Raw genomic sequence first — 16,241 nt, 5'->3', positions numbered from 1 at the left:
ATGCTAACGTATGCACAAATGTCAGCAGGATGCATGCTACCTCGACATGAATGCAAAGCATATTTAACCTTTACATTCCTTTTGTCTTGTGCCAAAATGCGCAATGCAGCATCAAAGCACCGTCAGGCCTGGGCCTGGATGGCTCACAGCACGATGGCATGAAACCACTCGGAATGCAAGACGACCCCTCAACAGGATGCTAGTCTGTCACAGGGCCAGGTGCCCCATCTCTTTAATTTTCTAGCGCTAAGGAGACGATCGTCACAGGCTCTGCTGATGTGACGTCTTTATCTTCACACATGAAGGTTTCAATACCTGGTGCTGCACTTTGTTGTTTTACCTCCTGTCTGCCTGAGAGAAAATAATTTGTGTCACAGCTCCGCAAAAGTGCATCGTCACTTATTGTTCCTGCCGCTTCATTAGATGCACTCAGCATGTAAGCCGGTCAGGGTAAGAGCAGAATCGGAGCCTGCTAAATGACATAATGTAACTGTCCTTTCAAGCCTGCCTTCCATTTAGCTGTTGTTGTATGTAAATCATATGTGTACTTCCAAGTCTGTTGCTCCAGAACAATTTGTGCCTTGACAGAGGGAGAGGAAGATGTAGCATTTGGCTCTATCTCTATCTTCATAGAAGAATGCAGGTTGGTTTACCAATGAATTAATGGTTTTAAACTGCCCTCTACTGGTGATGATGCATAACTTTTTTTTTTGCTGTCATCAAAAGGAGAGCATTGCTTAATATTTTATACTGATGACTTTTTTCTTCTTAGCACATTAAAAATATATCAATTAACATAATCCCCACAACTGTTTGTTACAACATAAATGCTACAAACTAAATTTAATTGGCATGGAATCACTGGTATTTTTATCACTGTTTTTCTGTATTGTGGTGATGCATATCAAATTTCAAACTAAAATAGCAATGGCGTGTAAAGACAACTTTTATATTTTAATTCTCAGAAGAAGTGTGTGTTCAAATGTGTTTTTAAAAAAGTAAATTACTGACAGACGTCCTTGCATTTTATTGGCAACAATTGCATGTCACCAAACTCTAAATTATGGGGCGGAAAAACCTGAGGAAAAAGTATAGACAAGAGTCTGCCTTTGTCCAGTGAATAACAAGCAAAAGAACAGGTGTAAGATATCACAATGGCATTTTGTGTAAGAAATGGCTAAAAATGAGCATACTAAACCCAGAGATATGTAACGTTGGTCTTCATGTCAAATGATAGATGTTAATGTTAATTCATGAATTTAACATCATGTGATGAAATTTAACTTCGTTATTTTTCCTCAGTGCTTGCCATGAAACAACAGGCCTTTAAAGATCTTTTTCAGGCCTTGATCATCAGTTTATTTAGTTTATTATAGTTTTAGTTTATGCAGATGCAAGAGAAGAACTCAGCCTCAGAGGTAAAAGCACACTCCCAAGACGGAGGAAATGCTAGGTGACATTAACCCACTAGGTGGCACCCACTTGCATGTGTTGACTCCATTTATGTTTCCTCATTCAATGTGAGCAAAGATGATGTCACTGTGCAACGACAATTTCTAAGCTATAAGTTATATTGATTGGGCTTTCTGAATCACCCGGAGATGTACCCCCATACGCATGAGAAGATGCTATCAAATTCACAGTGTCACCTTTGTGAAAAGACCTGCACATGTAACATCTCTTACCTGGTTCTTGGTACAGCTTGGAAAGAAGCCTGTGAGTGTAAACCATTTTGATAGAGAGTGAAGCAGTGTGGGTCACTTGAGTCTGGATCAAAGCATTAAGAGGACACTCCTGTTGGATCTTTCATCACTGTTCGTTTCCAGGTGCTCTTGATTTTTGTACATGGGTTAAAAGGCTGTGTTTGGCCAAGGCCAAATTAATAATAAAGATTCATAATGAAACACAATTGGAGCATTAGGCTGATGTCAAGGAAAGCATTTTGGACATGGGTGGTGTTTGAGATATGTGTAAAACCATACTTTGAGATATGGTTAAAATAATAGACAAATTCACACTATTTATGGAAGAAATGTCTGGACTTTTTTATTTTCAAAGGGGGAAATAACTCCATTTACCAAAGATTTACAGTAAAAAAATTTTGCCTGAATGAATTAAGCTTGCATTAAAGCTAAGATTGTTAAAATAAAGTGATCTAAAATTTTTTATATTTAATCAAAATTGCATAGGTTCACAAGTATAGTCATTAAGTGTTATTTGTTAATAGAAAAAGCAACAATTTGGCAGTCAGAGCTTTTACAGATATATATGTATATATTTATACTGTGTGTTAGTATGAAAATGATATTTCCTTCAGTACAGGCGGAGGACAAAGTTTTCACAACAAACATATGTATTAGAGATTGTTTTTAGACACATACTCAACATATGACTTCAAACACTACAGACATGTTAGATATATATATATATATATCACAAATCTTGCAATTTTTACTCATTACAGGATACAAATCAGAAATGCATAATATGTATGTTGTATACATTTTAACATAAACACTGCATTGATGGCAACTTAAAAGACAACATCATGCAATACTAACAAGTGCACACTACTTTGAGGTACACAGATATATTTCTTGAAGCATACTGAATGCCAGACCTTCCAGAAACCAGGAACATCATGTTCCCCTAGTCATTTCCACCACACAGTTTCAGCAGCAACTTCTTGTAATCGCCAGAGGTGTCACCCTATCACATGGAAAAAACAGTGAATCCAGTTACATGCTGCTTTATGATGCAACACAGCCTATACGGTCTTCACTTTGACTTCAGTACTGCAAGAGGCTGAGGGCAATTAAAGCAGAATTTGCTATCTCAGAAGATTGGGCATTTAACATTTTTGAGTAAACTGCAAGCAATATATTGCAAGCACAGATAATCATTTAAAAAGTACCCATTTCTGCAAATGATCATGGCAAATTGATATGATACATCTACTAAATCAAACTCTAAGAGACAGTCGGAAAGGTTCTGCTACTGCGCATAATTCATATGTTCAGGAAAGAATCGGAGCAAGTTCACTCCAAAGCAATATGTGAAATGGGGAAATTACTCACAGAAATGTGCGTATACAGCGACTTCCCGTAGTTTTTCACATACTCCTGTCGTATGTCCAGCATGTCCACTTCAGAGCGGGACACCATGATCCGGATCAGGGTTCTGTCTTTAGTGCCGGCTCCCTGTCGACACACAGCAGGTTTAGGAGATCCAGGTTATATTTTCTTTTACATTTCCAGTGGTTGAGAAAAAGGAATTCTAGATTGACCATTCTGATACAGTGTGAAGACCTTTATGGTGTAAAGTCAAGTCGTTTAAAATCACAGTGCCTTTAAAGCACATTGTACTGCTATTGGCTCAAGGCCGTGCCAGCCTGGCCTCACCTGCATGGCCTTGTGGAGTCTCTCAGCAAAGTAGGCAGGTGTGTTCTTGATGCATTTCACTTAAAAAGGCAGAATAAAACAGGATTTAAGATGACAAGGTAGAACCAATCATTCTTTCATGCTCCATCCAATGCGGGTAAAAAAGGAAAATATTCACACAAGAGTGAAAATGACCACACACTGCAGACAATCCACAGTAGAGAACATGGGTTTTGGGATTCAGTAAGGGACTATGGCACTAGATTTCAGCAGACACTGATCTGAGAACAGCCTGGTAAAAAGGTACATGACATCTGTTGGGATCTGGTAGACACACATGGCAACTGAACTATTGGCAGGGTGTCAGAATTTCATTGTTTGCGAACTGTTAATCCAAATATATTTTTCACGTTAGTTACATAAACTCTCAGAGACCTGAGATACAACTGTGTGTATTGTGTATAAGTGATATGTTTGCAGAAGTATGGTTCTTCCAACAAACATGAATGATACATCTTCAAGTATTTCCATGCAATGAAAGCACATTCTAAAATTACCATGTACACTTAACCACTGGCTATAACTTGGGCTTTTGAAACTAATAAGTGGTGAATGTAAAGTATGCAGAGAGAGTGTCTACAAACTACACCCCCTTCCCCCCGCTCAAAGTGCGTCTACATTCTTTACAGGAAGAGACAAGAGGAAGACTGACATGCATGGTGACCACGGCAAACGGCAGTAAACCACACCACAATGCTTTGAGTCACAAAGTGATTGAGGGACCAAGGTATCTTTTCAATATGCCAAAGAGCAAAAACAGCATCCAAAAATACACAAACACATTACCATTACTCTGAACCCTGACAGCGTTTTTAAGGGAAAATACAAGAAAATAACATTACAACAAAAAAGTAGAATATTTGTCTTTCTTGTCTAAACATTCTCTAAATCAAGTGTTTTTTCATGGTGTACATCATTTGATTCCACTGTTCAGTTACTTCCTTGCCAATTTACAACATACATTTTGTCCAATGACATCTCACACTGTGTAATTTGTGAATTTAAGTAGTCTTATTTAAACTGACTTCGGGTGAAAAGCACTTTGAAGAGAATGCTACAAATGTTCTACTGAAGAAGAAAGTCAAGATTAAAAGACTCTTCAGCAAGAGAAATGCAACATGCCATTTGTCACATCTTGTCTGGAAGAGTACTTACCAACAGCTACCATGCCAGTCTCCACATCTCCAGACATTTCTCTGCAGATGCTCTTCTCAATGTCTCTGCCACACATCTGTTGGTATTCATGGAAAACTGCAGAGCAACATGAGACAAAAATGAGGCCATTATAAGGCTGCATTATTGCCAGACACTGTGAAATAGTATCTGGCTTCTGCATTTGCACACGGACACAATCTGACATGGATTGCTTGAAACAGATGTGGGTGAGTATCCAACCCGTTTTCTCAGTGCATCTGAATTTGGGGTGAACCTAAAATGTTCTCACGTGTATTGTTTTACCATTTAAAGCACACCATCAAATAATTGGTATGCTGGGTAAAAATGTTTTTGCAATGCTAATCAGAAGTCAGATTCAAGTGACTGGAGCATCTACATCAAGCAGATAGAGTTGAGTGGCTGCAGCTACCTAAATATGAACTGAGATATCAGATTAATTCACCAAATTGTTGTGCCAGTACTGTGTTCCCTTGTATTCCAATTCGAGAGATAGGAATGCTTGTCGCACAGTGGACTACGGGCTTGGGACACGGTAGGTGTCACTCCCCCTTAGGCATAGTCAAAAAGTGAAGACCGCAATGGAGGTGGGAATCACCAACAGCACAAACTCAATGCGCTGTGGGTGATTTAAATGTATTTGAATAATTTTAAATACATCACCCTATGTATCATGTGGTAGTTTTGGAAAACTGGAAATGGAGGCAGTCAGCTAAAAGTGGTTATGTTTGCCAGAGCATGGCAACCCATGGAGTTCCCTGCCTGAACTAGATTCTCTGAATTTCACAATTGTGAAAAAACATATATTGACATTGTAGTTTAGGGATGGGACACAACATCTCTTTTCTGTTAAGTGCAATGTAAACACAGCAAATGAGAAGTCCACAGCTTGAATTTCCTGTGTCAGAGTAAATTTGTTCCCCTAATCTTCGTCACTTCCTTATTCTATTCCATTAGAGCACCAAGGGTCCTTTTGACTTCCCTTCAGGATGGAACAGTAACATCCTGCTAAAGGGACCCATTGTGACTAGGGTTATCTGCCATCAAGGAAGCACTTGTCTGTTGTAAAACTGCTTAGGCCACAGCATGCAGTACACATTTTAATATACGTAGTACTACAAAATGTGTAAAACAATGTTTCTCATTATGTTCTTTGTATTTGCACTCCAATTTTAGCAAGACTCATACACTTGCATTAATGTGGTAAAGTCTTTCAACAGGAGTTTCCTGAGACAGAATTTCAAATGACAACATCAGGTGACAGAATCCAATTTCCTCTCAGATCACCAATGCTCCTTTCACCAAAATTACAGGAGTGTGCAACAAAATGAATTAATCTTAATGTAAAACAGCTACACATAGATTTATATATTTGTTCAATATTACATGTTTTCACCATGCACTGCTTGCACTATGCCAATTACATCAGACATCTCAGTGACTACATTTACATGGACAGCAGTAATCTAACTATTGACCTTATTCTGATTAAGACAATATTCTGATTAAGGTGTTTACATGAGTTGCTTTTAGAATATTCCTTTCATGTTCCCGTTTTACATGTTACAGAGCATAGATCCATTAATGGCACTGTGGCCACAAATGGCATGTCTATTACGTTCCCACGTCACGCCGTCCGATGTTCCCTCCAGAATTTCACGTAGGCTAGGCTATCGACATACACTTCGTTATGGTACCATACACTATTTTGGGTGTTTTATTTTTAATTTTACGGAAGCTTCATGTGCGCTCGGACCAAAAATGTGCTTTCTTGCTTGAAGCCATGCCAAAGATCTTACGGATCTTTCTAAACCGTCTCTGGCCATGCTCTCGTTTGCCGTCAAACGGTTGACCACTGCCGTGTGTGTGTATGTGTCCTGTCGCAAAATGCAGTGAAAAACTCCCACAGGACGTTAATAGTGTGAGTAAGGTGTGTACATGTCCTCGATAATGCGACTAAAATAGGAATACTCCACATGTCTTAATTCGATTAGTGTTTACTTTGAGTATGACCTTAACCGGATTAAGGTAATCAGAAATCGCTGTTTACATGGTAGTTTCTTAATCAGAGTATTGTCTTAATCAGGTTAAGATCGGAATTTTGTTGTCCATGTACACGTACTGAGTGACACAGCTACTGTACCTCACTGCAATATCAAATTTCTGGATATTATATCCCCTTAAACTCCCTGATGGTTATACAGATTCACTGCTAGTGAGAATAAATAATTATTCACGTACCTTATCTGTCACACAACAATAAATACAATGCTGTAGTAAACCACCTGCTAGACTCACATAATTAATGGTTTTCAATCAACAGATTGATAGCAGCGGTGTAGAACCTTCTAAAATATTCACCTGTGCATTGCTGTACTACTTCACATAAATTGACTTATCTAGACATTTTCATTTCAGGTCAACTTAAAATACGTTAACACATCAACATGCTAGACACATCCACTTACATCACACATGTGGCATTGCAACTTGAATGTAGATTGCCATTGGAAAATTCTTTCTGATAAACAAACTCAGCCTCTAAATTTGCCTTTGGATTAGATCTTTCCGCGACGCCACACTATCCTTCAGCGTCTACGCTTGTCATGTGGATGTTATCTTATTCTGTTCTCACGTCCGTCGTCTCATGTACTTGACAGCTGAGCTGTTGCTTCCATTACCTGCTCTCAGGTGAGGCTTGCTGCGTGCACAGAGGATGGCGTTGAACTGCGACTCATCTGTTCCCACTTTGTTCTCACCCGCGGCGTAGAGTTTCTAATAAATCAAACGCACCCGTAACAGCAATGTTAACAATGAGCTTTTCCTAGAAAGACTACGGCAAGGGTGGAGAGAGAAATGAATTGCACAAACGGGAAAAACCAGAAGGTTAAGCAGGGATGTCTAGCAATTTCTGTTTACACCTACTAGCAATGTATTGCAGATGACACACCATTATGCCATTCTATAGATTAACCATGTACTTTCTGTATGAATATTTCTGAATGTCACACTGCAATTCAAGTGGCACACCCTTTCGGGCCCGCACAAGCACTTGGATTTCAACATTCGATTATGTGTTCTCTTCATATTAACAGCGAATACCACATCCTGCACTGTACCTGAGCATCTTGCTTGGCCAGAGAAATGTCCACGGTCTCCCTTTCATCTCGATTGCCCTTTAAAACAAGCAAGATGAGATTATGTGGATCAGTCATTACACCCCATGTAGTGCACAATGTCACTTTCATGACATGATGTAAATCATGATATTTTTAAATGTCTAGTTATTAGCAAACAAACACAAGACAACATAACAGTTTGCTCATGGAACGCCTACACACTGCGGCAGGCAGTTTGCCAACCACAGCCCTACACTGCTGCCTAACCTCTAATCCACTGACCTGGAACATGTGAGATCACAACGATGTGAGCAAGCCTGGATTACACTGCATCTAACAGGTTATCGCTAACACTGCACATTATGAGAAGCATTTTACCTGTGAGAGTGAGACCAGAAGTCTGCGAAAATGCCCCGATGTGTCACTAATGATGGCGTCCTCAAGTGACTTGCCATACTCTGCAAGAGAATTTATTTTTAACGCCTTACAATGATTATACAGGCAATACAAATGTACATGCATAAAATGATACAAATATATAATCAGGACTGACCAAAGAGACAAATCTATGTATGTCAGTTTTAAGTAATGATTAACACGATTATGATTACAAGCCTTCAGAAATTCCTTCATGTACATATTTAACCATTCATATCTACAATGACACCAAAAACAAAATGATCTGGTAAGTGATGAGACAGCACTGTGAAGATGTACGCTGTAAAACTGATGGAAGGTTACCAGACTTGTTTAACATTCACATTTATTCATTTGGCAGACGCTTTTATCCAAAGCGACTAACATAGGTTACAGTTCTTTACAATGTTATCCATTTAAACAGCTGGATATTTACTGAGGCAGTTGTGGGTTAAGTACCTTGCCCAAGGGTACAGCAGCAGTGTCCCAGCGGGGATTGAACCGGCAACCTTTCAGTTACGAGTCCTGCTCCTTAACCACTATGCTATACTGCCGCCCTTAAGTGATCTGCTTGTTTTAAAGGCAAACACCCATAAGAAATGTGAAGTACAGCATAACAGGTGTCAAGTACCCTGAATGAGCCAATAAAGGGTCACAGTCAGAGGAACTGAAAATGCAGTGTAAAGTACTTTTAGTCATTTTATTAAAATAGTTAGTTTCAACAGGAAGGAACTGAAACACACTTCCTGAGGTTTTTTTTTTAACCTACACCTGGAGTGGAGGCTTGGTGAAGTACTAACCGTTCACATTAGATGCTTACCTGCTTTGTAGATCTGATTGATCTCACGGATCTCTGCATTGTTGCGAGATGACAGGATCTCGATCAGGCACGCCTCGTCCGTACCCGCTCCCTGTCAGATACAGATCCATGCTCTTTCATCAGACCGTTACCTGAAACAGTTCTGCTTTTGTCCTCTCATGCCATAGCAATGGGACTGGCATCACCAATGCTTCTCCTAGACACACAAAGGCACTAAGACGATCATGATTTAGATGGTATGCCTAAAAACCAGGGGTTTTATTTTGGATTTAAAAGTGACATTTACTTCTTTACTTCCTTCCTGAATTACATTTAATCCCTTGATTCACAACCAGCATGAATCAGCCTGCCTACATCTAGAGTAAACTGCAATTACTATATATCAAATTTTATTTTTCCGTCTCCATTTCAATAATATTTATACAGCAAGATGAGTCAGGAGACATTAAAATGCAACCAACAAGTCCCAAAAAAAACAGCCATAACTGTAATACATTTCTGTTACCTGTATGGCCTCCCTGAGTTCATGAGCATCAAACTGCGTTGGTGTCTTCAACATGGCCAGAACAAGCTTCTCAAAATTGCCTGTAAGTTCTGACTTTAAATCGGAGATCAAATCCTGGTTAAAAAGAAAAGAAAAACAGTGGGTTATCACTGTTAAACAGTGAGCAGTGTTAAACGCGTGAAAGCAAAGCATAACACCTGACCTCACCTTCCCATATGTTGTTTTGTAGGCGGCCAGCATTGGCACACGCTGCTTGTTGGTGCGACTTCCAAGCAGCTCAATTATAGCCTGTTCATCAGTGCCTGTCAGAGATCGTTGTAAGTGTAAGCGTACTCATAGTTTTAAATACATACAAAAAACACAGCTATTGCTCCCTTCCTCTTTAGTATTGTTGTGTACTGGCCTTCAGCTGCCTAGTCAGATTGCACAAGTTAACTTGCGGTAGGGCTTGAATGGTGTTATGCTCACACTCATGGTCTGACACTGTTGCTCTTGTTCTATCGTGCTGAGCTTCTGAAAAATGCATGTAATGTTAGGCAATGTAGTGGACTGGTATGCAAAAGTGTTGCACTAACTGGAAATGATAAAACTCTGCCAGAAGATACTAGAACACCGACATATGCATAACAAATTAAATATGATTAAGCCTACGCTAAACACTATTTTAAAAAGCTGGGGGATTATTTTCTGTACTAAAAATTCAGACAAATTAGTTTTGGTCAACATGGAATTATATTCATGACAGTGTAGAGTAAGTACAGAAAATGAGGAGTAATAGAGCAACTGGTCTAAGATCACAATGAATTAAAGTGCTTACCAAAGCCCTTCATTGCTTTTCTGAGAACCTCCACATCCCTCAGAGGGTCTGCTCCTGGAAAGTCCTTGATTGAACCTCGGTATCCTTTCTATGAAGTAAATTTGCAAATCTTTATGTAGCATTACAATCATTCATACTATTTTTTTGCAGTAAACTAAGGACAAAATAAAGAGCTGTACAAACATCGTTTACAAGGATAGTGCAAAAAATATGTAAGTCAGACAGGGTAACACTTTGAAGAGAAAGAAGAATTAAAAAGAGGCTGTCTCACATTAACAGCTGGTGCCACCGGAGCTGCTGGGGCACCGCCTCCATAGGCTGGCATGGACGGACTGGGTGCAGGTGCTCCAGGGTAATTCGGCATGGGCTGACCAGGGGCGGGACCACCCGGATACCCCTGAGGCATGCCTCCGCCTGGCTGGGGGTACATGCAATACAACTGTTGGCAAGGGACATTGCTCCTAACTGTGGCTGAGTGAACACTGATGGTTACGAACAGCTAGCTTCCTACTGATGGTGAAATGTGTTTAGCTTGTGATGTTGTATTTCAACAAATGACACATTAGTAGTGTGGAGTAGTGCCTAAGGAGCTGGGTGTGCCCAGAGTTAGCAGGTTCAATTCCCTGGTGGGACACAGCTCTTGTACATATCTAACTGCATAAGTGGATAATGTGTAAAAAATGTAACCTATGCAAGCCACCCTCCCAATGAATGCTGCCACACACCCATCGGCATTATGCATAGTCACCTTCAACCATCCATAAATGGATGTTGAAGAAATACAGCCTGAATGTCCTCATACTTAGAAGACAGCACTGAATAATTAATTAAGACATGCAATGATGAGCAAACTAAATGGAAAATAACATTTGCACCTTCAACTCTGTATTAAAATCTACATGTACAATTACACAGTCATGACAGTGAGCACCCAGTTCAGGAGATGGTATGAAAATAAAACAGATGGTCAAACAAGTGACATTTTTTACTGAGTGATGGACACTGATTTTTTTGCTGTCAAACAATTTAAACTGGTGGAGTGAGAACAGTTAAATGAAGCTGTTCAAAAGGAAAACGTTGTCAAAAGGATTCTCTGATAATTATTTTAGTACTATGTACATAGTATGACAGTGACATTTACCATTCCAAAGCCAGGGCCACCTCCCCAGCCAGCATTACCCCCTAAAAAGTAAAACAAAATGTTTACATAGTATAGTTATAAAAACCCATATTGGACGCATGTCAACAAATGTATCTACCCTTGTTAAAGTCCATTTGTATGTTACCTGGTGAGTAATACTAAATACAGCATTTTACATATAAAACCAAATTCATACAACTTTTTAAAATTAAAAAGTATTAAACATTAAGCTACCATTTTAACCAGGTCACCTGTTCCATGAATTATCTGCAAGGGAAATTAGTAAATTTGCATAACATTTCACGCTGCACTTTATCATTGCACTTTCTGCTTTAAAAAAACTGGTTATCCACATCATATAAAACATGAACTACATGGGACTACTAAAATGTCACCATTGCTAATAAGCTGAAACACAGACAGCCAGTGTGGAATAAAGCATCGTAGTGTTTCTAAAATCAAGCGTCACGGTAGTAATGACAAAGAAGCAATAGCTGCACACAAAAACACGTAACCCCCAACCCTCACTGTCATCTCCAACATCCCCCAGTTCTAAATCCTCATTGGTCTTTACGAGTCTTTCTTTGTGAGCCTGACTACATGCTGGTGCCCTCTCCCTGTGGGACTGGGCTTTGACTGTGGAATGCATTCACTGACATTTTATCACCAACTCACTTTCTGGGGAACAGAAAGGATGCAACTGTTCAGTGTTAGCTTATCCTTGCCTTTTTGCACTCACACATACTATTGCACAGTACATTGATATCGAAGGACTCAAATTAATTTGAAGGAAAAACAGCCAGAAAAAAGTACTTATAAGGAAGCATACTTTAGGAAGAATACTTTAGGGGAATCCAATAACAGCAGTGAGCATCTATCATCCTTAAAAGTTGCATAAGCATCCAGGGAGCACTTGATGACTTACCAGCAGGAGGCATGGAGGGGTAGCCACCAGCTTGGGGGGGATACCCGCCTGCTTGGGGAGGGTAGCCTCCTGCCTGGGGAGGGTAACCACCTGCCTGGGGAGGGTAACCACCGGCCTGTGGGGGATATCCACCACCCTGGGGCGGGTATCCACCGGCCTGAGGATAGCCACCAGGTTGTGGAGGGTAGCCACCAGCTTGAGGAGGGTAGGCACCAGGTTGTGGGGGATAGGCACCTGACTGGGGTGGATACCCTCCTGCTTGGGGTGGATAACCACCTGGCTGCTGAGGATATCCAGGGTAACTCATTCTTGAGGACCTGCAACAAAAACTTAACACACTGAATCAGCTATCAACATTACTAAAATTTACCTCATTGCCAAAAAACTGTCATTTCAGAGAGCTACAATAATTTACACTCCCTAATTTGTTGACATAAGAAAAGCATCACTGTGTATCACAGAGAGATGATATCTTATCAAAAGAGCTGAAAGTCATTAAAGTTTGAAAATGACCCACTGACTCTCAAACATTTCTTGGTTTTCTTGGGATATCTCCAATCAGTGCAAGACAGCATTGCACAATAGCAGAATACTGCCCAAGAAAGTTCGTTGTCATGGAAACCCAAACACAAATGTCCGTAGCATGACTTCTAAATGAAACAATCCCAAAATTCTTTTTTTTTTCTTCCACTGCTTCCATTGAAAGCATTTTGGAACATTTCTTGATGATACATTCCCAGTCAACACAGGCCTGGCATAAAAAATGACAGAAAATGACAATGCCTTAATTTAAAATATAAAACCTCCCATGATAAACTGTATGCAAATATCATTTAACATTGTTTTAAACTGACTGTCAAGTTCCCTGGCTATTTCCCTACAACAGAAATATACTGTGCCTTGGGGAAAATGCCGCCAGGCAGTTGCAAAGGACACTTTCACCACAACCCACTTTACGCAGCTGCATACCCACAATGCAAAAATGGAAATCAATTACTATGGTTACGGACAGGACATCCTGGAAAACATATGTAGTACCAGGGTGAACTTAAGATGACTAAGATGTTGGTATTACGGATGGAACACCATCTCAAAGTGACGGTCTTGTGTGTAGTTACGTATTGTATGACAAAAGTAGGTTCACGCAGTTTTCTACAATCCCAACATGTTTATCTGTTAATGTGTATATTCGTATGAGAATGCAGGTTGGTTTCTAGTATGTATCCATATAGACTAAAACCTTAAACTTACATTTAAACACTGGTAAACTATAGTTTCTGTTTCAGTAAATTAAATCACGAGTGTAACCAAAACCTTAACCCTACGGTTACAGTCAATAAAGACGATTTCTTTACGTCTTGAAGGTACAGCTCATCGTATATCAAAGCATTTAGATTCATAACAAACATTTGAGTTATTTATGCGTGGTGAACGTGCACACAGACATTGTTATAGTGCCTTGCTGGCTAATATTATGAAGGGAACAATCTCACAGGATATGGGAGTGACACTCGGTTAATAAAACAACATTGTTCAAATTACTTCCGACCGAATTCACTTACAAGCACGTGTTGCGCATGTTTACTTTTACATTTAACATGAATACACTGTACGATAATGTCTATTTGCATCACCCATATTGCCATACTATTAACTAGTCTGGTGTGCCGCGCAGTAAAACGTTTCTGCATTGCGGCACGACGATACAAGAAATAGCAGCATCCAAACGCGACTCAATACAAAATGGCAGCTGGTAAGCCTACAAACGCTTACGTAAGACGTAAAAAGACTAAAGGCCGAAATGAATAAAAAAAAAAAAAGCCTGCACACCACTGAGTGAACGGTTATGCTTATGCAATTGTGTGCATTACTAAACAGGTGAAATACACTACCGCGTTCAAGCGACATCTGCCAGATGACTAAATGCAGATAAGCAGTAAAGCTAATTAAGTTTTAATGTATACGTTAAGGCCTTCTCTTAAAACACCGGAAAACAACGGGTTTTTACACATTGTGGAAACAAACGTCCGCTAAATGTGATATAAGCACAATGAATAACGAAACGGAGTTACACTACTTACTTTTGTGGTAGCTGTCCAGGCTTCTCCGGTAGAGACAGAGATTCAGGAAGAACGCACTGCTATTTCACCATAAGTGGGTGGGTCTCCTTTATTGTTCCATTATGTATGAAACACCCACTTCACAGCGCGGACATGCTCATCCAGTGAAGGAAAACTTGAGTCAACTAAACATCACGTACTGTACATGCTGCAAACATGATTTGGCAACGTTACAAATTTACTACATTAAACAAGGGTTCATAAAAAAAAAAAAAAAAAAAAACTGCGCTACTACTGCTAACAGGGACGACTCTAACGGGAATCAAATAAATTGCATACACTGGAAGTGTATGCAATTTTCGTGTGTACTCTTTCAGAACCATATTACTATAACATTTTATAAGATACTTTTAGCTATTTCTGGAATAATACATCAATTGGGGCAAATATACTGGAGTAGCTGCTGTAACCTCTGGCACAGTACAAAAGCTGTTCACACCCAGTTCAAATAGTGCAATGTAATTTTCTTAAAGGATGGGAAGGATCCACAGTTTAACATGAACGCTGGAAAAAAAATAGAAAAACATTATATGGGAAAAGTTTACTTTGATTCTAAACGTAATGATTACATTCAAGTTTCAACTTTTCCTCGATGTAATGTAAAGTGTTTCAATCCAAATATCGCTGTGCTGCACATGAAAACATTTTGAAACTAAATCAGCAATCAATGCAAATGAGATCAGTCATTTTCAAGTCCTGCTTTCATCTCATATGAGGATGAGCCGCACGTTCTGTCCACACTTCAAACGATTTGGCTTTCAAATCACATCTCAATCTAGTTCTCAAGTTCTCTAGTTTGGAAAGGGTTAAGACCTTTACTGAGAGAGGCGCAGCCACCACGTGATCGCTGTCGCACCCTTTTTTTTTCTTCGTCGTTATGCTGTAAATCCCCAGGAACAGACGGTGCGCCTGTGTAGATACTTAAGGGATAGGTGGGACCAAATTGGATTTCGGAGCATAGCCTACCACCTTATGAGATTTACCTTACTTTACATTAAGGGAATGGTCATAAATCTCGTATTATAAATCAATAATCTCGGTATAAGCATTTTCTTTTTTTTTTGCCCAACGTATTACTTTAATATGTTCCAGAAAAAAGTCACTCATACCAGGGTTCAATATCAATTTAATGGACATATGAGTGTGTACTCTGTGTACTAAGTCATGAAAAGTATTCAGATTTTAATGATTCATGCTGTTTGGTTATGACGTTCATCCTGATGCACACTAGGAAAATCATGGCTATCAACATATGACGTATGAAGTATAAACATTGCTCATCCACCTGTTACAGTATACCCCATGACTAAAGAGGCATGAATGCCCAACACAGAAGCTACACCTGAAATGCTGTCTGGAGGGCAGAAGTTGACAGTTGGCATTTTAGATCCTGTTAAACAGTGGAAGTTGCATGAGATGCATATTTTGTGTGCTCTCCATGCTGCACTAGGAAGTATTCTCCAATGTAGGTTTCCACACCACCTGGTGGGTAATAATTAAAATTAAAAAAAATAAATAAATAAATAATAAAAAAATTAAAATCAATGAACAGATCATTTTTTATAGAACTGCAAAATTAGCTTTAAAAAAGCTAAAATGTAGGATAACCTTTTTAATATCCCCTATTCCACGCTAAACTAAAATATGATATTATGTGAGGTGTGATTTTAACAGTTTTAGTATTGCTCAATGGCACTGCCACACAGGAGAGCGAACGTCAGTATGCTCATCATGTATATTCATGCATTTTACAGTTAAATTGAG

General features: G+C 39.4%; 1 protein-coding gene across 2 annotated transcripts; it reads right to left on the bottom strand.

Annotated features, from left to right (window-relative positions):
- Positions 1-2,230: 2,230 nt before the first annotated feature.
- anxa11b (annexin A11b) lies at positions 2,231-14,561 on the bottom strand. 2 transcript variants are annotated; one of them, XM_036532840.1, is made up of 15 exons: positions 14,439-14,561; positions 12,358-12,686; positions 11,433-11,473; positions 10,563-10,709; positions 10,292-10,379; positions 9,682-9,776; positions 9,475-9,588; positions 8,970-9,060; positions 8,111-8,190; positions 7,733-7,789; positions 7,295-7,388; positions 4,596-4,691; positions 3,402-3,460; positions 3,078-3,200; positions 2,231-2,709 (listed from the first exon to the last, which is right to left on the bottom strand). In XM_036532840.1, exons 2-15 carry the CDS (start codon positions 12,662-12,664, stop codon positions 2,650-2,652), a joined length of 1,452 nt encoding a protein of 483 aa, XP_036388733.1. In that variant the 5' UTR covers positions 12,665-12,686; positions 14,439-14,561; the 3' UTR covers positions 2,231-2,649. The 2 variants fall into 2 exon arrangements, with proteins under 2 accessions (XP_036388733.1, XP_036388725.1); XM_036532832.1 differs by having other exon boundaries at positions 2,232-2,709; positions 12,358-12,674; positions 14,439-14,560.
- Positions 14,562-16,241: the final 1,680 nt, after the last annotated feature.

The sequence above is a fragment of the Megalops cyprinoides genome, chromosome 1, assembly GCF_013368585.1.
Source record: "Megalops cyprinoides isolate fMegCyp1 chromosome 1, fMegCyp1.pri, whole genome shotgun sequence".
Taxonomy (NCBI): domain Eukaryota; kingdom Metazoa; phylum Chordata; class Actinopteri; order Elopiformes; family Megalopidae; genus Megalops; species Megalops cyprinoides.
The sequence above is the reverse complement of the archived record's forward strand: the minus strand, read 5'-3'. Positions and strand labels throughout refer to the sequence as shown.

Coding starts and splice junctions, on each gene's coding strand:
- anxa11b (XM_036532840.1), bottom strand. CDS start 12,664: ATGAGTTACCCTGGATATCCTCAGCAGCCAGGTGGTTATCCACCCCAA. Junction 7,790..8,110: donor TTCTGGTCTCACTCTCACAG/GTAAAATGCTTC, acceptor CTTGTTTTAAAG/GGCAATCGAGATGAAAGGGA. Junction 3,201..3,401: donor GACTCCACAAGGCCATGCAG/GTGAGGCCAGGC, acceptor GTGTGTCGACAG/GGAGCCGGCACTAAAGACAG.